This window comes from Punica granatum, chromosome 6 (assembly GCF_007655135.1).
Source record: "Punica granatum isolate Tunisia-2019 chromosome 6, ASM765513v2, whole genome shotgun sequence".
Lineage (NCBI taxonomy): Eukaryota > Viridiplantae > Streptophyta > Magnoliopsida > Myrtales > Lythraceae > Punica > Punica granatum.
This window is the reverse complement of record NC_045132.1, coordinates 4031347-4055215: the sequence shown is the minus strand read 5'-3', so window position 1 is coordinate 4055215 and position 23869 is coordinate 4031347. Positions and strand designations below refer to the sequence as shown.

Sequence of the window (23869 nt, the reverse complement as noted above, 5' to 3'; positions counted from 1 at the left end):
TCCTCCATTCACTGTTCTATCCTGATAAACTTCCACGAACAGCAAGAACCAATATTTACACCTTCTCAGATATTAGCACTGCTGTTTTTCTACTTCCCCGAGAGTGCCCTATACAATGACTGCTGAAAGTATGAGAAAAACCCCGAAAAAATTTCTAGAATTGCTGATAAACCTCAACGGCAAATGCACCGGAAATACATTGATCCATCAAACTCAATCGAAAGGAAATAGCAGAGAACAGTCGTTAACAACTCGCCATTACTCCACATCGTTAAGACAAAGGCAAATTTCTTGATTAGCATTCATCAGGATACATATGAGATTATCCGATCCAGTAGAAAGAAAAAACACCAGCATTTGAAAACAAAACACGCGAGAAAGGAAGAGCTCGAATCGATTGAACAAGTGACTTTGAAGCTAACACATACGGAACACAGCACAGTTAACTTGCCCGAAATTTTTCCACAAAACACAAGGCAATAACTGAAATCAACCGTAACAATGGCAGCACAAATGGAACGAAAACCCAGTGAAGGCAAGGCAACCAACCACGCACTCGGCTCTGTTCACGGATCAAGCAGAAAGGAACCCAACTTTGCTGATCTGTTCACAGATCAAACAGAAGACTCCAGTGACCAAATCTGAAGCAGAAAAGATAGTTGAACTCAGATCAAGATTCCCCCATAGCCGACCACAAGCGAGCTCAGCACCCTTATCTACGGCAAAAAGGTATCTGTCAGTACCCTCACCAACAATTTTGCTCACTTCACATTCAGATAACAGAACCCTCACATAACAAAGAAATATTAGATTTTTAAAAGGAAAAACCTTACTAATTTTTAATTAATCACAATATTGGACCATTGAGTTGATGGCTCCACACTAATATTTAAGTTCATCACATCCTCTATGACTTGATCCATGAAAATCCCAAAACCATCTGCATTCAAAAGAGAGAGATCAATAAAAGAACTTTAGAAATCAGATCTGAAAAGCAAACTTACCAGCTAATCCATAAAGCCAATCTCGAGAGCACATGAGTACTTCCAAAAGGTCGGGGTTTCAATAAATTCCGATGTTGATCGAGAACACGATCTCCACAGTTGAATGCTATCTTGGAGGCAACTGTGGATACGGGAATGCTCAAAATATCACGAGTCATCCTTGCAACTGTCGGATATCGTTGGGAGTTAATCTTCCAATACTCAAGAATGTCCAAGTCCGTCTTTCCATCGCTCCTTGTCTCATCTAAGTACTTTTCCATCTCAGACTTTTTCGAAAATATTAAATATTCATTACCATCATAATCATCGAACTTCTGATAAAAAATTTAAAATAACAAGAAGAGACCAATGACAAACATATTTCAAGTGCAACTGGCAACAAGAAAGAGAAAATATAAGGGGGCAAAAACAAATATTGACAAAGTGATACATAATGTCATTAAAAATTTTACCTCTAGCATATCTTCGGATTTGACTCTTGATCAAGATCTGGCACCACCCTCTCTTTTGATGCGAGTGTTCGATTTCCTTTCTCATGTGCTGTATATTCTTCATACAATGAAATAATTTGCCTCGAACAGTCAGAATTTCGAAGATTAACTACCATACAACTTTTTGTAACTCCAATCCACAAATTGAATTTTATACATTGGGTCCAATATCACCACAATCGATGAAATCACTGAAAAGTCAAACCAGTATTTTTCAAATTTCATAAGCATCATCAACGACATTGCTCTCAAATCTTCATTTGTCCCATCACTATACTCCTTGAGCATCATATATGCTTGAAAGTGGAAAGAAAGTATAGATTTGCGGTTGGATACTTACTTCCAGAAAACAAGTTTGTAATCTGAAAGAAAACTCCCAATAACTTCTTTATCTTCTCAATCTTCTCCCACTCTAATGAGGTAGGACAATTTGTATAATTTGAATCACTTAACTCTAGGTGGCAAAATGCATGACGATAATAGAATACACTTTCAAGCATACGAAAGGTTAAATTCCAACGAGTAGGGATATCTTGCCTGAAGCCTTTCTTCGGATTCAAAGACAAGAGTTTCACACATTCAAGAAACTTTTCTTTTCTAACTTGAGACCCCTTAACATACTTGACACTTTTCCGCGCTTTGTCTACCGCAACATCAATCTCTTTTAGTCCATCTTGCACAATCAAATTAATGATATGGGCACAACATCGTTGATGAAAGAATTCACCTTTGGTTAGAAGTGCATTCTTCAGATTTAAATGCGATCTCAACAATCCTACGAAAGTGTCATTGGCGGAGGCATTATCGCAAGTAATAGAAAACAATCTTCTCTCAATACCCCACTCAGCCAACGAAGAGGTAATCTTGTTGCTCAATGCCACACCAGTATGTAGAGGTGGCATCGGGGAGAAATCCAGAATCCTCTTTTGCAAAATCCAATTTTTATTAATAAAATGTGTGGTCAAAGAGAGATACCCATCAGTAGCAATCGAGGTCCACAAATCAGATATCAAACAAATCTTACCACTAGCTTCCTCAAGCAAGCCCTTAACCCGTGACTTCTCTTTTTTTTATAAACTTTCAACACATCAGTCCTTATAGTGTTTCGAGATATAACAAGCACACACTCACGGAAATATAAGAATACAGATCTAATTCCAGCATACTTCACAAAGGCAAGAGGCAGATCATGCATAATAATGGCGGCAATCAACAACTCACGAAAGCGTTCATGATCAAATGTAGCATTTCTCAAAGAAATATCATGGTTCATGAGTAGTTGACCAACATCTCGTGTATCCTTACGAATGTATCTTTCATTATGCCTTTTCAGATTTCTTGTCCTATATTGACTATCACAAATAAAAATAGAGCCACACTTCTTGCACTTTCAATGGCTCTTACCATCAATGGTCTTTTCTACCAACCTCTCATAGAAGTGTCAAACAGGTGAGGTCAGCCTTCTTTTTCGCTTACCTTTCGATGTCTCTGCCTGAGTTTCTGTTGCAGTGTCTTTGATCTCATCTCCATCGAGCTCCATTACATCATCATCTTCGTTTATTACGAATAATGGTTTTTCCTTCCCAGAGGATTCCAAGTTCACCTCCAAATTATTTTATGAACTCATTATCTCTAAATAAAACAGACAATGAGAAACTCGTTAAAGTCCAGTTTACCTCAACACGTGAAGAGCGTTTACCAAATAGACACAGAACATAATTATGAAACAAGACCAAGAAATTTAACAAACAGACGCCATGAGCTGCAACACACAGACCAACACACAATGCCACAGCCAGAACTCATCAACGCACTTTCCATCAAGCAGAAGGATTATGGACAAATGGTGAATATAGTATTACAATATCATGTTATTGAAAATTTTAGCAATGTTGATGCCTAACAAATAAATGTAATTGTACATCTTAAGAGCCTTGTTTAACCAATTGAAAGAGCCTTGCTGAAATCGACTAAAATCAACCAAAAATCAAGAAAGAGCATTGTTGAAGTTGACTAAAATCAACATGAAAATCAACTAACCTCACAAGAAATCCGAAAACCCTAACTTCACAAAACAACAACCTGAAAGGGCTCTTAATAGCAGGTATTCTTTTTTCTAAAAGCACTCGGTCACTAACTTGAATATGCTAAGTGTTCAGTGACCTCACCCCTAGCCTCCTCAATTAGGAACAATACATTCCTCGCTCAACCAGGTCTGATTGTAATTCAAGAAGGGCGTGAAGCTTTGGCTTAGTACAGTAGCGATAGCGAAGCCTAGAGAGGCGCAGGGCAGGATCGAAAAGCTTATGTGAAAGGATTCGAAAAGGAGCAGAGAAGGGGTTGTGCGCCTTCTGCCCCATCAAGCTTCCACTTATCGCCTTAAGCTTCCTGCTAATAGGTACCTGCTTGCTTACTGGCAATCAATCTATCTTATGCCTGGACTGGGGGGAGGGCGTCGGCCCACGGCAAAAATGTTTGCCGATGCGACCATGAATCGAACCAGATCGAAACAATCGGCTAACCCTAACTTCAAAATCGACTCAACTCAACTGAAATTCAACTAACCTAACATGTAATTCCACTATCTCAACTGATATTCGAAACCCTTTCTTCAAAATCGACTAACCTTGAGTTGCAAGGGGGGTCTACGAGCGTGAGAGAGAGGAGATGGGGTGATTGTGACCGTGAGAGCAGGGAGACTAAGGCAGCTGCGGCTTCGAAGGGCAGAGAGCTAAGAGAGGTGAGAACGGTGGGCTCGAGGGTTGCGGGTTCGCCTTCGTTTGAGAGTTTGAGTGTTGAGAGACAGAAAGTGAAGAATTAGCAATTAGGGTTAGAAATTAGAACCAGGCGCGAGGAAGGGAAGGCCGAAGGTGGAAGCCTGGAGGGAAATTAGGGTTACATGTAAGGATATTTTGGTAAATTCAGTTATATAAGTGGGTTAACGGGTTACTCGATTAAACAACACGATTAAACACATCTAAATAAACAGGTTTAATCGTGTATAATCGGATTAAACAACACGATTAAACACATCTAAATAAACAGGTTTAATCGTGTATAATCGGATTACACGGGCTCAATCCGGTAAGACATGCTTATTAACTAGGTCTAAACGGTTCCAAATATAAAAAATGCAGAACCTGAACCCGTTTAATTCCATGTTGTATCCATGTCGTGTTATCGTGTCGTGTCAAATACTGTCGGCCCTACAATTTAGAGAAAGTGGGAAGTCTTGTTAGGGGAACTTGGTGCGATTTGTGGGAAGGTTGGGGATTGTGCAATTTATTTGTCAAAAAAATTAATAATAAGATCAATTTTAGGAAATTTCAAAAACGATTACAAACTTCAAATTTTGGCTTATATAATAGTATTAGATAATGTTTGATAAATTAAGTGCTTAAAAATTAAGCACTTAATTAGTTAAAGGAAGAAATGTATAGAAAGAAGAGAGAAACAAATAAGGATAAGAGAAGTTTTGTGAGAAGTAAAGAATATCAATAAGTAAAAAAGGTGGGACCCTTTACTATTGTATGATGATTTCATCGCCCCTTTATATATACACGGAACTTTCAACAAGTCATCCATGCACATGTAAAGAGAAAGGTTAAGACAAATTTCATTGACCAAAGAGAGAAGAATGGAGGGCTTGATTCAGTGCTCTGCAAACCCCGTCCCATTGACTCCAATAAGCTTCTTGAAGAGGGCAGCCATTGTCCATGGCGACAAGACCTCCATTGTCTATGGAAGCACCTTCAAGTGTTCTTGGGGACAGACCTACCAGACATGTGTAAGGCTCGCTTCGGCTCTTCACAGGCTAAACATCTCCCGCGGCGATATCGTAAGTCTTCTTATCTCGGTTCTCCTCCCTTATACTATGATATACATCTGCATTATATACGTACAGTACTTATTATGCTAGCTTTAATAAATTTCTCTCATTAAAAAGATGGGTTTAAAATACTTTTTCTTCTTTCAATAGATCATTCTCTTAATTGTACAGCGAAAAAGGTTATCGCAATATTTGGATTATAAATTTGCATATTTCTACTTCGTTTATATACCAAATTCCCACTAGCTATTGTTACTGGATTTTCGAAATTATTGTCTTTGAGAGATGAGTAATCATACGAGCCGATCGAGCTTTATCAAATGTTCTGAGGACGTAACTTCATTAGATAGGTTGAAACTGTGAAGTGAAGACCATCACCGTATTCTCATATAAAAGGCTTCATGACTGGCCGCTCAATCCTTTCTACCCGATCTATACGGTTAGACCTAAATCTAACAAAACTGAAGTTGAAAATAATGGAATTTCGGCGCCTTAGAGTTAGGGGGAGAAATTCTTGATGAATTTTCATTCTGGGAAATCGTCAGGAAAGCAGAAGGAACGTGCCGTGCGCGGTCGAGTCAACCCAAAGGTCAGCCGTCCTTCCCGTTATAAAGTCCCCTATTCAATTAGCAACTACTATAAAAAAAAACAATGATAAAATATAACCAAGATTGAGTTTATTGTAAAAAATAGGAAAAAAATAAATTGGTACGAAAATCACACTTCTGTGAACGTTGAACACAGGAAATTTTCGATTTTGAATTCAGGATGAGTATCATGGCACTAAAATATTTTTTCTAAGCGCTACAAAAGTATTCTTCTGACTTCGCCTGTCTATATATATACACTACTTATTTTTGGTCTATATATGTAGATTTCTTAAGTAGTTGAGTTAACACCCATTGTTTTATTATAATTAGATGAGATATGTTTTTCAATTGGAAATACTTACTACATTCCTGGCAACACCGTACATATTTTTAGAATTGCTAATTATGTAGAATCTATATTTTTAATTATTCTTAAACATCAGTTTATTATTGATTCATACATTATAATTAATAGATAAAAAAAAGGGAACAGGTAAAAATTCCATTTACAACTGTAAGGAAAGGAAACTAAAATGAAAAAGGAAATAACTGGATAACCTGCTATAATGAGAAAGCAAATGTATCTGTAAAATAAAGTAAATTTATTCACAAAATAAAAAAGAAAATTTATCCACTAGAACGAGATGAGAGTTAATTATCTTATTTGGTTATAATTAAATTAACTCGATCAGTTATCATAATTGTTCTTAATTGTAACAATCTTATTAGTTATTTCTTATTGTACATCATTATGAGACAACTCACTTGAGATTATCTCGAATTAGAGGGACCTTAATTAATCGAAGAATGGAATGTAAATGAAGCAAGAGAAACTGCCCACATATTAATGCTTACTTGTATAGCATGCATAATTACATATATATAATGTGTTCCTATATTTAAGTCATAGGCATTTATAGAGTATGGACAAATTTCTTACCGATGAATAACAAAAATACTAAATGAGCAATATAAATGATGTATATAATGAAAATAAAATTTTGTCGCATAAAATTAAAGTCGATATGAAGTAAAAACAATCCACGAAGATTGAAGGAATTAAAAATTTTAGATACATTAAGAGATACAAGAAAAAATAATTGAGAATATGAAATACATCGAAAGAGGGTTAATTTTAAAGTATGAAGTATTGAGAATATTTTTTTTTGTTTTTTTTGAATCCATTCTTTTCTATTATTACGACATCTAGACACCGGCGATTATTATTATTATTATTAATAAACCACCATTTTTTTTTCTTTTCAAAGTTGAAAGTACTTTTTTCTATTCAAAGATTATTGTGTGATTGTAAACTATTTCTTGATTTTTTTATGATTCTCAAGAAGCAAATTATTTTTAAAATATATATAATTATTATATAAATGATATAAATGTATGAAAAGATAAAATTACGTATAATACAAAGATAGAACACCAAAAATATAATTAGTTTTTCATATAAAAAGTTTTCCAAAAAATAAAAAGTTACTAATTCTATGAACTTATGGTCATATAAGTATGATTGACTCCTATAATAATAAATGATCTCTCATTAAATGAATAAAATTTTTAAAAAGTGTAGGAGAGTTGATTTAATCATGTAAATTTAATTTATTTAATTGGATGTTAATGTAAATTTTTATTATGAGATTAAAATTGTTATTATTATTCATGAACTTATGATAATATAAAAAATTAAACAAGGATGTCACCGAATTTGCATATTTTAGAAATGGGTAATGAAGTAAATATGTATGAACTTATTATTCGGATGTCATCTACAATAAATCTCTTTAATATACTTGCTATTAAAAAAAATATAATATAATGCTTATTAAAATTGTAACATAAATATTGAACCATGAAAAATTAGTTTAATTTTACTATTTAATGATTGTATAAACTTGAAATTAATTACTAAAAATATTTTATTTTGTTAAGAAGTCAATATGTTTCCAAAATTCGGAATAATTGTTATAAAAATGATATATAAATGTTTTAAGCTCATAAATAAAAATATAATTTTCATAAAAGTGATGGTCTTATAAATGAAAAAATATTATAATATAGTATTTTGAGCTTAAACTCATAAATAAAATAAAAAAATATAAAAATAAGAATACCATATATATATTGTTTAAAAGGACAAGCGAAATGAAGTTTTATTTGAATTACTAAACTTAATCTATATTGAAAATTAACAAAAATATGATGAGGCATATCAATTGAAATAAATAGTTTCAAAATATTATTGTAATAATTAACTTACTAAGTGGAAAAAAATAATTAATCTACTCTAAATTTTAACAAAAAATATCAAAATAAATATTTGAAATTATAATGAATAATTAAAAAATTTATGATTTTTAATCAGAATACTTGTATTTCAAAATGTAAATAATTACAATAAGAATGGTATAGGAATATATGAAACAAATCCGTGCAACGCACAGGATAAAAAACTAATATTATATAAAATTGAATACGGTGTAATAAATAGTGGTATAACAGTATATATATATCTATATATTTATAATTAGGACTAAATAGGATAAAATTAATAAATGCATATAAATTAAGAGTTTATAAATAAATTCATAATAAGCTACCAAAAAAATAAAATTAATAACAATTTTAGTATATATGCACAAATATATTTGGACCTGAAATATTTTAATTTTAATATATCCTAAAAAATTATAATATTTAACAAATTTATCCTCAAAACTTATGGCATATTAATTTTTGACTATATTGGAGAAATGATAATTATAAAAAAGTTACATCACTGCACCTTCTCCAATATAGTAGTAATATATGTAAAATCATAATTCCCTACAATATTTGGGATATAATTATTAGATATTATATATTACAGAAAAAATTAATTCTTTATTAAAATTTTTAAGTTTAACTAAAAATAATTAAAGTTTGAATATGTAAATACACTTATATTTGCGGTAAAAGTCACATGCAATGCACGGATCAAAAAGACTAGTTATTAAAATGTAATGGCAATCATAATTAACAGGATAGTGGTCGACGGTGAAGCTCCAACAGGTCATAGTGATAGTGCATGTGACGCACTTCCAGGATTGGAAAGTAAACGGAGCATATGATTGAGGATATTCGTGTTTAATCAATTGGCTCCACCATTTCGGCGCGATTTGCTTAAGCACAGACAAGAAAAACTGGTGGGATTCTTGGTCAATTCCTATTTTATTGACTTATAATCCGTCAAAATTTAAAATGTTCATTTAGTCAATACCTTTGGTCTATGAAAAATAAGAGAGCCCATTCACGAAAGAGCATCACTCAAATGGTTTGACATTTGTTTTTCTTAATTAAATTCTTGGGTTTCGAGTCTTGTGAATGAAGAACATTCACGCTATGAGAATTTTACACCTTAGTAGGCCGATTCGGCTCTAACTGAATTAATCAGGGCCTTTTAAGTTTCTAGATATTAGGGTATGTACCGAAAAATAAGTGAGACCATTTCTTTTGGTATTTCTTTTTTTTTAGGCGTCTTAGAAGTAATTTACCTTAATTTTTAGGTATGACATAGATTACTAGCTTGATCTGATCCAAGAAATGAATACAACGGTAGGATATGGCGAGCCCGAACATAACTAAGCGGTATTGTGATCTGAGCCAAGGAGGGGTTCGGGAAAGGATACGAGCCGCTCAATGACGATAGTTTGGTGTTATCCTTATTATAATCAAGATGTTACCTAAGATTCCTCATTTTTGTGAAAGTGTACTTGCAAAGTTTTTTTCGGTAAGGAGTGTACTTGCAAAGTTGACAACGTCATTAGCAGCACTTCCAGAAACGTTCCTTTAGTGTATTTGCCCCGAACCTCATTTTCTTTCTTTTTTTTTTTTTCTTTTATATACGAACGGAACCAATTAAAACATCGATCTAAATGCAGTTTTGGGCTTCAGTTTAGTTTTGCGTTTACGATCTGCGTTACGCCCTATACATTTGCTAGTCTAATTACTTGTATACAAAGCCTGTGCAATAACTTCACCGGACCTCCAGATCATGAATCACATCCATGAAGTTATCATTCTCATCAGATATACATTATATTTTCGATGAGGATGACTCCACGAATGATATCTGTACCTCCAGATCATGAATCACATGCATGATGCTATCATTCTCATCAGATATACATTATATTTTCGATGAGGATGACTCCACGAATGACATCAGTGGCTGATGATGACATTATGTTAATCAAACTATGAAAGTGCATGCATTTATATAATAATAAGGCGGTTGGGATTGTTTAATCGTTCCGAATCTTATAAATTTTGAGGAGGAAATGACGTCTCTCCCTCAAATTCCTCCTTCCCCACCATGAGAGAACCTTCGAGGAAATAGCGGCAGACATGGAGCTTGCACTCAACTGATTAATTAAGAAGACCCATAACATTTTCTACTAAGTAATTGATTATGTCGACACTTCTATAATGGAATGTATGGTCACCCCATCAATCAGGTAGTCCGTGGCCCCAGTTTTTTCGCTCTCTATTTAAGGTGAAAGTATTTCTTAAATAGGAGCGCATTATTGCTGAGTCGTGATCTGATTGAATATTGACAATGTATCGCATCATGAGGATGATGCCGGCGATGATATGAGTTTGATTATTTAATCACCATTGAGGCATTGATGACGATCAGTCATTTGATAATATATCATTTTTTTTCTGGCTGGTCGGACTAATCTAAGGCTTTAGCAATGGGATGTGCAATTTTGACAAAATACTTTCTCCTTGTAGCATGAGACTATAAACTTGGGCTAGTCGACATTTGATGCTCGAGATCCTCTAGCATGGTACTCTTTATCAGGGTTATTATTACTCGTATTTAACTGTTTTATGCTTAAATGGTTTGCAATCTAGCCGATCGTGTTTCTTTTTAGTTCAAATCTGATTTGAATGCCATCTAAGCTTGAATATGAAAAGGACTACTAGACGTGCATATATGTACGTGATACCAGGCCATCGCCTCTTCATTAATGAGGATATATAATGGATCCCTCGTATCGTTCCCACCTATTTACAATAAAGAAAACAGTGATGTATTATGTACCTTAAGATATTTTTGACTAATCGAAATGGTTTGGCTTGAATACTGAGCAGGTTGCGGCCTTGGCACCAAATGTTCCGGCAATGTACGAGCTGCATTTCGGGGTCCCGATGGCCGGGGCAATCCTTTCCGCCCTTAATGTGAGCTTGGATGCACAAACTTTAGCAATTCTGCTGAAGCAATTGGACCCCAAAATTATCTTCGTTGATCACACGTCCATCCGTCTATTATTGAAAGCCACGCAACTGGACCCCCATTTCCATGAAAATCCCAAGCCCCTTCTGGTGGCAATTCATGAACTCGACCCGCCAACGCCCTCCTCAAACCTCAACCTTCCTGCGGGCTTTCTAGACTATGGCACCCTATTGGAGTCAGGAGATTCCAACTTTGAGATAATTTGGCCTGACAATGAATGTGATCCGATATCGGTGAACTTCACTTCGGGCTCCACAGGGATTCCCAAAGCAGCCGTATATAGCCATAGGGCAGCCTACTTGAATTCCATAGGGATGATCTTCCTCTCTGAGATTGTGAAGCCGCCCGTGTTCCTTTGGACTGTTGACATGTTTCGCTGCAACGGGTGGTGCTTCCCATGGGCAATGGCGGCTCTCGGTGGAACTAACATATGCCTTCGAGAAAATTACACTTCAACTCCAGAGACCATCTTGGACTTGATAGTCCGCCATAAGGTGACTCTTTTATGTGGTAAACCTATGATTCTGAACCTCCTCGCTGGTGCAGCTAACCCGGAACCCTTACCCTGTCAAGTGGATGTGTTCGTCTCTGGTCCATTGCCGCCTGTCCATGTGATCATGAGGGTTAAGGACATGGGCTTTAATGTGAAGGTTGGTTATGGAATGACGGAGGCCCTCGGTCCCGCTATTATGAAGCCTTGGAGTCCAGAAAATGGTTTTGCTTCGCCTACATTGGGCCTAGACATAGATGTGAAAGAGCCGATCACAATGAGAAGCGTGCCGAGTGATGGTACCACCGTCGGAGAGGTGATGTTACGAGGCAACACATTGATGACGGGCTACTTATCGAATCCACAAGGGACAGAACGAGCATTTAATGGCGGGTGGTACAATACAAGAGACATTGGAGTGAGACTCCCAAGCGGTCACATTCAGTTGAAAGACCGAGCTGTGGACATAATCACCTCGGGGCCCAATCGGTTCGTAAGCAGTCTTGAAGTGGAAGAAGTGCTAGCTTGCCACCCTGAGGTTGTTGAGGCCGCAGTTGTTGGAGTCTCCGATGAGGAATCGGGAGGGCAAGTGCCCTGTGCATTCTTGAAAGTAAGGAATGGAAGCGATGTGAAAGAAGAACATATTATTGAGTTTTGCACAGCGCGTCTGCCCAGTCAAATGGTTCCGAGAATAGTTTGGTTCGGGGACCTGCCCATGAATTCGACCGGAAAGATACAGAAATATGTGCTTCGGCAGAGGGTTAATGCCATGGGAAGTTCTCAGATGAATTGCAATGCCAAATATTAGCTTAATAAATCAAAAGGGAATTTCTCTGTCAAATCAAATCTTACTTTTCCTATTTATCCAGGTACAGTAATTTGATTCCTTAAGCTTCAGATGAATGTTCAAGTAGCAACATAAAGGTCGATTCATGCACCGAAAGGGACCTGTAGTTCCACTCGAGATTTAGCCATGTAAGGTTGTGCTCTGTCCCTTCTCTCCGAGAACAAAACAATTAATTCTCTAGCGTATGATAATTAGTTATTATTATTATTATTATTATTATTATTATTATTATTGTTGTTGTTTATTATGAGTTGAGGTTGATTCCCTCTAGTACGTCCATTCGTCCAAATCACAAAGTGCTTTTACTTAATTTCAAACCACTGATCTATGTATAAGTTCAATTCATTAATAATTTGATTTGTCAACTGCACTAAAAAGTAGGCTCTCATGGGCTTCTCATAGGCTTTTTAGGCCCAATAATGTTTTAGAAATATCCTTATCAACTTTTGGTCTGTTGCAAATATTTTTTTATTTAATTTAATTTTATAACAAAGGGTATTTGGATTTGGCCTAATTAATCTCCACCATGTAAATTCATGAGATAAATTAGTCCAGTCACATAGCGCGGTGCTATTTTAGGGTTATTCAAACTTGAGTCTTTTCCGACGATTCTGTAATGATATGATGATCCGTCCTTTGTTTCATAAGGATTTCATTTTTTTATTTGCAAACTCTTTTTTTTTCTACTCGTTACATTATCCACATATGTAGATTATATGATGGAATATGAAGAATTTGCAAGATAAAAAAGAAAATGAAAAAGGAAATATTCTTGGATCAATTTCAAAAGAGCACGAACTTTGCATTTTGTACTATTTTTAACATAGCCTTTTGAGAATTACATTAAACAAGCATTAACTACTGATTTTATATTACGTCCAATACGTCATTACAATTATCATCAATTTCAAGTCTTCGGGAACGGATCGTGTGGTCCGCTTAAATCTTTTAACAAGTTATTATAAAAAATTTTAATTAAAAAAACAGAGAAAAGGGAAAAAGAATCAACCCTAATACATGTAGATCAGTGTTGGTTTATTTATTTTTATTTTTATTTTTATTTTTTTGAGAAGCGGGATCCGCTGTGGCCACCCCCAAATCGGGAGTGGTGATTACATACTACAAGTACTAACATATAAAAAATCGAATTTGATAGAATCAAGATAACGAAGCTTCATTTAGTAAGATTATTGATAATCATAAATTAAAGTGAAGTTTTTTCTATATATGGATGGAACTTAAGTATAAAAAAGATCAATCAATTAGAAAGAAAAAATTGCTAGAAAATCATTTTCAAATCATGAAGAATTTTATTAGAACACTGTATTATAATGAAAATATCCAAATATGGTTATGTTTTAATTTATACTAGGGTATTGCAACTCATACGATACCATGGGTCGAAATTTTTTTAATAATTGTTTGGTTATCATATTAGTTTTGGGTAATAACTAATATAAATATAGCGAAATTAATAATAAAGTTATGTGCACTACAAGAAAACGCAGAAATAGCGGCTACACATTTTAGTCGCTATAGGTTAAAATTTCGTCGCTAAATCTTTAGCGACAAAAAGAGTTGGTCGCAATTTGTCGCTGGAAAGCTGTCGCAAAAGGGTTTGGCGACCAACTACACAGTTTGGTCGCTAAACCTTGATAAGAGATGGTTACTAATACATTCATTTAGTCGCCAACTCCCATGCTCCTGTACCCAATTTTTAACCGGATGTAATTTAGTCGCTAAAAGTAGATGTGTGGAAATTATTTATTGACTTTTCAATTGTGTATTTGAAACTAAAACTTGGTCGCTAATTATTATAAAAAAAATGGTTACAAATTACTTTTAAATTCGATAATTACCCTATGCAAAGAATCTCAAAATAAAATATTAAATTGATCTGTACCCTCAAAATATCTATAATAAATTAAATATAGCATATTCAACAAATTCATCATAATTTTAATATCCCACCATTGTAATCATGGTTATCAGAACTGGACCGGACCGGTCGGTTCGACTAGTCAGATTGGGAACTGGCATTATGTATGGTCCGATCTCCCAAAAGACCCAAGTTGCAGATTACCGTAGACCATTGCGCCGTTCATTAGTAATTAACATTCCGACCTGCAAGTTCTATGGGTTTTTGTATTTATTTTTAATTAAAAATTACTATATTAAAATGAACCCATGATTACTAATAACCCGTTAAAATGGAAATTCATTGGCAGTAAAATTTATATAAAAAAAAGTTTAACAAAGGGAAAAGATACGCGTGTGCGTATACATCTCACTTTTTTTGCTGTTGGAATTACGTCTTAGTTAAAAAAAAAAAAAGTAGAACAAAACTGGATAGCAGGTAAGAAACTACATATTCAACAGAATTTTCTATATTAGAAAAGTAAAAAATAACAATATAAATTGATACGACGATCGCAATCATTTTGTAGTTAAATGCATATATACCTTTTAATTATGTAATGTCGCGATCTGTATTTTATTGTTATTTATATATTAGTATATTAACTTAAAATTTAAAACGAACAATAATCGTGAGAATACGTAATTCATTTCGCACTCTTTATGAAATCATGAGAAACTGTAAGAATTTATAGATATAGATATAGATTATATAGATAGATAGATAGATTTATAGATGTAGATTATAGATAGATTATATATTTATCGATTATAGAAGATTTATAGATTATAGATAAGAACAATTGAAGAGGAAGATTATAAAGTTGTATGGCTAAAAATGACACAGCCAAAAAGATAATAGTATCAAACCGTTATGTCATGCTAAGTATGGTGGGGCCATTATTGGATTTTTTTTGGTGTGTAACATGATATCCGAAAGTCTATTAGAACATGACTAATCCAGTTCGAGTCAGGTCGGTCCATTAAAAAGTAATTTTCTTTATTCATAAAATTTAAATCCGAGAGCTTGGATAAGGGACTATTGGATGGTATTTAGGTGGAGCATGTCATTTTAATCTAAACAAAATTTGGCGTTTAATATATATTAAATTTAAATTTAAATTTTTTTTGGCATTTTTCATAGTGTTGCTTACAAAAAAAGGAGGGATTGAATGCCTGTCGGGTGACTCCATTCCTGATATGAGAAGCAACGGTCATTCTATTGGATTTGTTGAGATAAGTAAATAAATCTATCTTATCAACTTATAAAAACCAAAATCAAAGACCAAAATGATCGTTCCGCTCCTACTTCATTATGGCCAATCAATCAAACATTCTGAAATAAAATCCCACAAAAAAAAAAGGTAAATTACACAAAAAAAAATCTAAATTTTGTAAAACGTCTCAATTTTATCCTAAATTTTGTTTTATAACAAAACAAATCATAAGTTTTTTAAATTGTCTAAAAAATGACATCCTTTATAAATTCCGTCAATTTTGCATATGTGAACTGTTAACTTCAGACATAAATTAATAAACAAATAAGATAGGTTTAATAAAAATTTTTAATTTTCAAAAAAATCTCAATTTCATCATAAATTTGGTATGTAATGAAAAAAAATCATATGGTTTATCAGATGATATGTAAATTTTGTGGGTCCCGTGAAGTCCCCATAGACAAATACACAGCAAACTTAACAAAATGGTAACGGGAGGTAAAATCTGAAACGATTCTCAAAACATGTGGTCTTTTTGTTACAAAACAAACTTTATGACAAAACTGAGATGTTTGACAAAATTTAAGTTTTTTAAGTAATTTGTCCCAAAAAAATGCGTTCCGAAATAAAATGGATTTTAAGATTTTAGATTCTTTTTTGATGTAATCTTGATATCCGGAAATCTAATTAAGTCCTGACTAATTCAATCGAACTGGGTCAGCCCACTGAGGGGTAAAACTTTTTCAACGTGGATTTTCTGCATTCATAAGGACACGGTAACTGATATAGCATGCAAGGATGAAGCCAGAAATTTTACGCAGACGGGCAAACTAAAATTTTAAATATTCAGTTGGACTTGTGAGGAAATTTTTAGGGCAAAGATCAAATAACAAAATATTTTAGGGGGCATTTATATCTTTCAAGGGGCAAAATTCTAAAATTTGATAAATTTATATATATATTTAATTGGAATTGCAAAGGGGCATTTGGTTCTCGGATTATTAAATTATAGGAAAAGTTAGATTGCTAGGACAGTAAACTCAGGAATGTAAGATTACAAAGAATATGATATTACTGTGTTTGGTAGGCTATTATGCAATTTTAAAAGTACAAGGTAATCTAAGATTTCTATATTTGGTATATTAAATAAATCGATGGGAAAGCGAAGTAATTTTACAAAATTACCCTTTGTTTATATAATCAAAAGTTAATTTTTAATTATTATTTGTAATTATAATTATATTTGCTTTTATATTATATAAATATTTGCTACATGTTTGTATATATATATATACCATATACATCATTTTATATGAAAAAAATGGGTCATATATATTAGGGGTGTGCACGGGTACTGGGTATACCCTGAACCGGTTGGAACCTATCATAACGGGTAGAGTTCGGGTAGCTCGTATTGAAAATATGGTAGGTTGCAGGTATTAAAATTAGGAACCTGTAAAAATCGGTTCCGATTTCGGTTCCTACCTACCTGGTACCCGGAACCGATTATTTATTAAAAAAAAGGAGAGGAAAGAGCAAAGTTACTATCTTCTCTAATGAATCAGAACAGAGACATTTTGTTGTGTGAGATCGTATTATGGATGTTCAATTTTGTCGATGGATTGATGAAACATATTATTATTTCATTGTTGTAGATTAATTTAAATTTTGTTGATATTTTATTTGACGTGATTACTGATTATGTATGTGATATTTTCGATTTTATTTAGCGAGAAAAAAAATTACAGATTCCAACAGGGTACCCATAACTTGTAGTATAATACAAGTTCCGGGTAGGTTCCGGTTCCATGATTCAACAAGGTAGGGTCCGATTTCAAAATCTTGGAACCTGTCCCTTACAGGGTAGGGTTCGGGTATTATGAAAAATACAGGATACCCAGAACCGATCACCCCTAAAATATATGTATTTATATGAACACCGAAAAATTAGAAAAAGTAAAATCAGATAAAAGAGAAAACCAGGCTTTGAAAAGGAAAAGAACAAAAAGAAAGGGAAGAAATTACCGCTCCAGGTGTAATATCAAAGTACCATCCTCAATGGTGATATATTATGATATTACTCTAGTTATGTGATTTCTTAAGGCCCATCAAAATCTGGGAATCAAGATATTAACATTGTGTTTGATTTCGGAGTTAAAGTTTTGAATTTGTAATTTTGATTTTGATTGTGAAAAAAGACAAAAAAAAATATAGGGACTGTGGACCCCATCAATTTTGTTGTGTAGTATATTAGGTAGTACATGAGATTGTATATTGAATAATATATGAAGCCCACCAGTTTGACTTTAGAAAAGTATATTTTGTTGTGTAGTGTATTGAATTAAAGTTAAAGTTAAAATTTTAAATCGTGACTTCGAAATCAAACGAAGAGATTTCCGTCAAACGCGGGAAATGTAAAAAGTTAAAGTTAAAATTTTAAATCGTGACTTCGAAATCAAACGAAGAGGTTCCCGTCAAACGCGGGAAATGTAATTTAGGGAGGAGTCCAAAATTTCCCCTAGACTACACCGAACCAAACAGCCCGTAAGGGCAGTTGCTTGTAAATGTAGAAACTTGCTTGTAAATGTAGAAACCTAATGAGAGTAATTTTTGTGCACTATACACAAAAAAAGGAATTGCAGTCAATTTTGACGTCACTTTATCAACCAAGTTATGGGTAATATGTTCATCGATAAAAAAAAAGATATAGATAATATTCTGACGCTGTCAGCGGCCGGCAGACTGGCAGAGGAGCAGAGCCGTCAGGTGTCATAAATGGGTAGCTGTCCTTTCTCTTAAACAATTCTAAAATCTGTACTTTGATTCTTTCCAGCTATATCTAGACGTTTCTCCTTCGCAAAAATATCCTGATATTTTTAATCCTTTTATTTTCCGCTTTCTCAAGTAATGAAAACACAAATAAAACGTTCAGATCTTTCTCACCACCTGTTCCCCCACCAATAAGGCAGCCTATGGTCAAAGGTGCATGGAGATCACCGACAATCTACACAATGACTTCGGCATCCGAGAGTGACCTCGTCGAGGTCTCTTCGTTGGTTAGTCCTTAAAATAACCCAAATTATCAATCTCGACCCAAAAACCATCATAGTCGGACAGACAGCAAAACCTCAAACTCCGCCTCCTTCTCGACCGGCCCTTAAATCTCTGTTGCTCCACGAGCCACGCCGTCGCCATGTCCGACTCAACCACCGTGCCGCCTCTGCCAAAGAACAAGCCGAACCGGTGGCCCCTCACGTTTGCAACGATCTTCCTGGTCCCCGTGTTAACCGCCCTTATTGTCTACCACTATGAGTCCTTTGACCCGGCCGAGTTGCCTGTCCACGAGATCGTCGGTCGGCCCACTGTGGCAGCCCCGAGGGTCAACAGCCGCATGCTGGACGGCTCAGAGAGGGTTGGCGAGGGAAAACTGCCTGGCCCGGAAGACATAGCGTACGATCACGAATCGGGGCTCATTTACACAGGCTGTAACGACGGGTGGGTCAAGCGAGTCAGGGTGAACGATTCGACGGTGGAGGAGTGGGTGAACACCGGCGGCCGGCCTCTGGGGGTCGTACTTAGTCGGCAGGGAGAACTTATAGTGGCTGATACAGAAAAGGTTGGAACCTTTTAGTACGTTTCATAAATGACGCATTAACTTTGGCAATTTTTAGACTTTAGGCCAAATCTCTTCGGCAAATTGGACTGTCAGACATAGTTAGTTTGTTCTCAACCGTCCCTAAAAAGCTGGATCGTTTTCGTTTTTCTTTCTTTCGGCAAAAATTATTAGTGTTTCTAATATTGAGTAATTAAAAACTAATCTTGCTACATTTAACTAAATTGTCATTTTATATTAGACCGATGTGATATGTAAGCTTTTACATGATATGCTTTTATATGGGTTCATACTTTGCCATGTATTGAGGCAGGTGTTCGAGTGCACGTGGCATGTGTAGGATTAAAGTTGCACATTACCGCATGAGAGCGGAGGGCGGGTGTCATGAGTTTAGAATCCCATATGGAAAATATAAGGAAATAATCTTTCAATCGTAAAAGAGGTCAATGAGCAATGAAAATCATACGAAAATAATTTTCATATCGTTCTATCTTTTGGCCTGTTTTGACTTATTCATATCATCTGTCATTTGGTATCTCATTTTCTGAGAATCTGAATATGTTCTAGTCGTAATTAATAATCCTTACGTGCTTTAATAAAGACAACAAATATGTGCACACAGGGACTTCTCAGAGTGAGCCAAAGTGGTTCAGTCGAACTGTTGACCGACGAGGCAGAGGGTGTGAAGTTCAAACTAACTGACGGCGTGGACGTCGCTGAAGATGGGATCATATACTTCACCGACGCTTCTTACAAGTATCGCTTCGAAGAGCACATCTGGGACATTCTGGAGGGCAGGCCCTACGGGCGGTTTATGAGCTTTGATCCTAAGAACAGGCGGACCAATATTTTGGTCCGAGACCTCTACTTTGCCAACGGAGTGGCAGTCTCACCGAAGCAGGATTTCGTGGTGTTCTGTGAAACTATCTTGTAAGTATTTTTGCTGCTCAAACATGACATTTAGTTATTATGGATCACATTCCAAACCGGGATGTGTTTATAAGATTGTGTACCAAGTCGAGATGTTCGTGGATCGGCTTAACCATCGAAAGCATGCTTGTTTCCTTTGTATGAACTCTGCCTTCTGGTTATGATCTAATGGATCCCAAATTAAGCAAAGAAGGATAGACTGATGAGAATAATCAAAACCGGTTATATTGTCACTTGATATTTGCAGGAGCAGGTGCCTAAGGTATTACATAAGTGGCAAGAAAAATGGAACAGTCGATAAGTTCATCGAACTCCTACCTGGAGTTCCTGACAACATTCGGTACGATGGGGAAGGCCATTTTTGGATTGCATTATCCACGGTACGAAAGAGAAGTTTCACTGTTTTTCAACAAAAGGATGGCATATTGTTCTGTTTTACCCCTATGAACGTAATAGAATGATCTTTCGAGTTCGATTATGAAGTATTAGGTGCAGTGCGATGAAACTGTACGACTCAATCACTGCATTAATTTGGCAGGAAGTTTCTCTTTCATGGCAGTGGGCACTGAAATATCCGGTAATCCGCAAAGGGCTCGCGATCATGGAGAAGTACCTGAAGCGACCGCACATGGAGAAGAACGGCGGAGTATTCGTGGTCGATCTCAAAGGAAACCCAATCGCACACTATTATGATCCCAGGCTGTCTTTCCTATCGGGTGCGGCTAAAATAGGAAACTATTTGTACTGTGGATCCATTGCTGTTCCTTATATTACCCGTCTTGACTTGACCTTACATGGCGCCCAGTGAGCCCCATGAGACCAAAGAACCTCGACGTGGGAAAAGATATTTGTTGAGTATTATTCATTCACTTTGAACGAGTAATAACCAATTAGAATGTTTATAAGTGAGAATTCGTGAGCCTCTTGTGGGCAATTTCTCATTTTCAAGCATTCGGATTGAATATTACAAAGCTAAAGTGGTTAAATAATACTCACCGGATATTTGCTTCTCAACATGGTAAGTGAACACGAGTGAAATTTCAAAGTAATGCATGGTGAGAGCAGATATAGTTGTATGTAACATCAGGAATGCCTTGAACACTCGAGTGACTTTTGTATAACCGTGTGCACGTAGAGCTAATGAAGTCTTTGGAGGTATAGTCACCTATGTTGCTAGCAACTAGACTAATCCTCGAATACTCAAATTTTGCTATCAAGAGAACGACTCCGATGGTAAGGAAATTTACTTTTCTTAAGATATCGGGTTCAAATCCCGTAGGGAAATTGCACGAAGTGATTTCCATGAACACCCTAGGCCTACCATTAAGATGAAAGGAAATGATCATAACAAGAGCTATTACTATGAAAATCGATAAAAAAAATAAAAACTCGGTTTCAGACAAGACAAGACTACGTATCACTGCAGTTGCTTTCTATCCTAACGTTTTAATCCTTTTTATTTTTTGCTTTCTCAGGTACTAAAATATTTAAAAATTTTTATTAACTGCTTTTAATTAGTGTTTTCTTGATTTTTCTTTTAATGAATTGATGCCTCGGTGATCAATATCAGTTATATAAGATAGATAGATAGATAGATAGATAGATCAAAATTGATGGAGGTGGGGGTTTGAAAAATGGTGGCAGCAATCAAATCTCGAGCCCATTGCCTTTGGCTATATATATCGCACTGAAAGTTTCTTGTAGACTCACAGTGGTAGTCCACTTTTAAAAGGGGTCCACCAATATATAACAATCATCAATTTTGAATTTCTTTAATTTCTCCAAGGGGTAACTATTTGAATTGATATGCTAGGTCGGAGATCAAATTGAGATTTTATTAGCGACAGGCGTTATGTTCTTGGAAAATTGATTTAGTTTTAGCTGATTTATTAGCTTTCCTTTTTCTGTTTTATTGGTTTAGTTTTGGCTGACTTAGCTCTAATTAAATGTTTGCTCTAATTACTATTCCAATGTAAAATTTATTGATATGGGTCTGTTTAACATATGAATGTCACTATAATTATTTAAGGAAGATTCTATTCAATCTATCACTGCCAAATTTGGTTCGGAATCTAAAAGGCTTATTTGGTTTGTGAGTTGAATTTCAAAAATTTCAACTCAATCCTACAATTGTCCACCACCGACAAAATTAACACCCCATTTTTACTGTTTGTCTGGCTGGCGGGCCCCTCGTCTTCCTCCCCATCTTCTCCATTCTTCCTCTCCATTCTCCCTTTCATCCTTCTGCTTCTCGACACTGAATCCCTCTGCTTCTCCTCCTCATATCTCTCTGCTCGTCTTCATGAATCCCTCGTCTTCTCCAATCTTCCTTCAGCTTTTACTGTTAGCTGAACCCGGCCCCCCTTCATCCTTCTGCTTCTCGACACCGAATCCCTTTGCTTCTCCTCCCCGTACTCTTTGCTTGTCTTCACGAATCCCATGTCTTGCTCCCCGTCTTCTCCATTCTTCCTTCAGCTTTGAAAGTTAGCTGAGAGTGAACCTGACCCCCCTGCATCCTTCTGCCTTCTCTTCGCCGACTGTCTATTCCCCTGCTCACGTTCTGTAGTCGCTTGACAGACGTTTGCCCCGTGACAAGATTCGCACTGTTCAGCATCCAAGCCAACGCAGACGCAGGGACCCCTCGATTGTACTGAGAAGCAAAGGCCACAGTTGCTTTTGTTGGGTGGCCGAGGCCACATCCTCATCCCGGCCCCTACTCTTCTTAGAGCAGCCGATTTTCATTTCCCACTTCCATATCCAAGTTAAGAGGTACTTTTCCATCCAATTTCATGTTGCTCCATTGAATTACATGTCGAATCTGGCAATTAGGGTTAAGAGCCGTGCTTCCCGGTACTGATTATGTTAAAAATTCGGATTTCAAGTGGAATTGGATGTTATTGTTTTTGTTCTGTGGATGTGCTATGTGAAATTTTGCTTCAAATCTGGCATTGAGCTTGCCTGTGGTTACGCCATTGAGCTTGTTTGTGGTTCTGCCATTGAGCTTGTCAGTGGTTGCGCTTCCATGCTTGTAATCTCCAACGAACATGCACCAGTACTTTGTCTCCCATGTTTTTCTGATGCTTTTCCCTGGATGCACCAGTAGCTTCTCAGCTTGCAATGTTCTTATAAGTTTCCATTTGTGTTAATATATATGAATATGGTGCTTTTTCATGGATGTTGGTATAAGCTTCCGTTTGTGTTAATAAATGTGAATATGACAAGTTGTTGGTATAGCTCTGTCCCAGAGATGGCTCATAAGGATGAAGGCCTAGTTGATTGGAATGAGAATTTGGAGACTGCTTCCATTAACCTCATGCTTGAGAAGTTGCAAAGGATGCATACAACTCCTTGGAAAGGGAGGGACTGGGAATAGATGAATATGGAGCTAGAAGAGCAATTTCCTGGCGTCATTCTCGGCGCCACGAAGTTGTCCCAAAAAGCACAGAGGCTGAAGATACAATACAAGCACTTCACTGAGCTGATTTAGCACACGGGGTTCAGTTGAGTTGCCACAACCAACACCGTAAAGGTGAGTCCTGATATTTGGGATGAGTTTATCAAGGTGCAATAGTGATTTCTAATAGTTATGACTCTTTTCAATGTGCCTCCTTTGAACCCAATGAGTTCTTACTAAGCCAATTTTGCGTGTTT

The 23869-nt window shown here is 35.8% G+C and overlaps 2 protein-coding genes across 2 annotated transcripts; both read left to right on the top strand.

Annotated features, from left to right (window-relative positions):
* The first annotated feature begins 5109 nt into the window (after positions 1 to 5109).
* LOC116210512 (probable acyl-activating enzyme 1, peroxisomal) lies at positions 5110 to 12726 on the top strand. Its single transcript, XM_031544396.1, has 2 exons — positions 5110 to 5333; positions 11063 to 12726. Exons 1-2 carry the CDS (start codon positions 5133 to 5135, stop codon positions 12500 to 12502), a joined length of 1641 nt encoding a protein of 546 aa, XP_031400256.1. The 5' UTR covers positions 5110 to 5132; the 3' UTR covers positions 12503 to 12726.
* A 5887-nt stretch (positions 12727 to 18613) lies between these two features.
* Positions 18614 to 21382, top strand: LOC116211242 (protein STRICTOSIDINE SYNTHASE-LIKE 4-like). The gene is made up of 4 exons (XM_031545530.1): positions 18614 to 19291; positions 19911 to 20218; positions 20466 to 20598; positions 20757 to 21382. The coding sequence occupies exons 1-4, from the start codon at positions 18869 to 18871 to the stop codon at positions 21024 to 21026; spliced, it is 1134 nt and encodes a 377-aa protein (XP_031401390.1). The 5' UTR covers positions 18614 to 18868; the 3' UTR covers positions 21027 to 21382.
* Positions 21383 to 23869: the final 2487 nt, after the last annotated feature.

What these genes read in the sequence shown, in the direction of transcription:
- LOC116210512 (XM_031544396.1), top strand. Translation starts at nt 5,133, where the DNA reads ATGGAGGGCTTGATTCAGTGCTCTGCAAACCCCGTCCCATTGACTCCA. An exon ending in ACATCTCCCGCGGCGATATC is followed by an intron (nt 5,334 to 11,062) that starts GTAAGTCTTCTT and finishes AATACTGAGCAG; the next exon opens with GTTGCGGCCTTGGCACCAAA.
- LOC116211242 (XM_031545530.1), top strand. Translation starts at nt 18,869, where the DNA reads ATGTCCGACTCAACCACCGTGCCGCCTCTGCCAAAGAACAAGCCGAAC. An exon ending in TAGTGGCTGATACAGAAAAG is followed by an intron (nt 19,292 to 19,910) that starts GTTGGAACCTTT and finishes ATGTGCACACAG; the next exon opens with GGACTTCTCAGAGTGAGCCA. An exon ending in GTGTTCTGTGAAACTATCTT is followed by an intron (nt 20,219 to 20,465) that starts GTAAGTATTTTT and finishes TGATATTTGCAG; the next exon opens with GAGCAGGTGCCTAAGGTATT.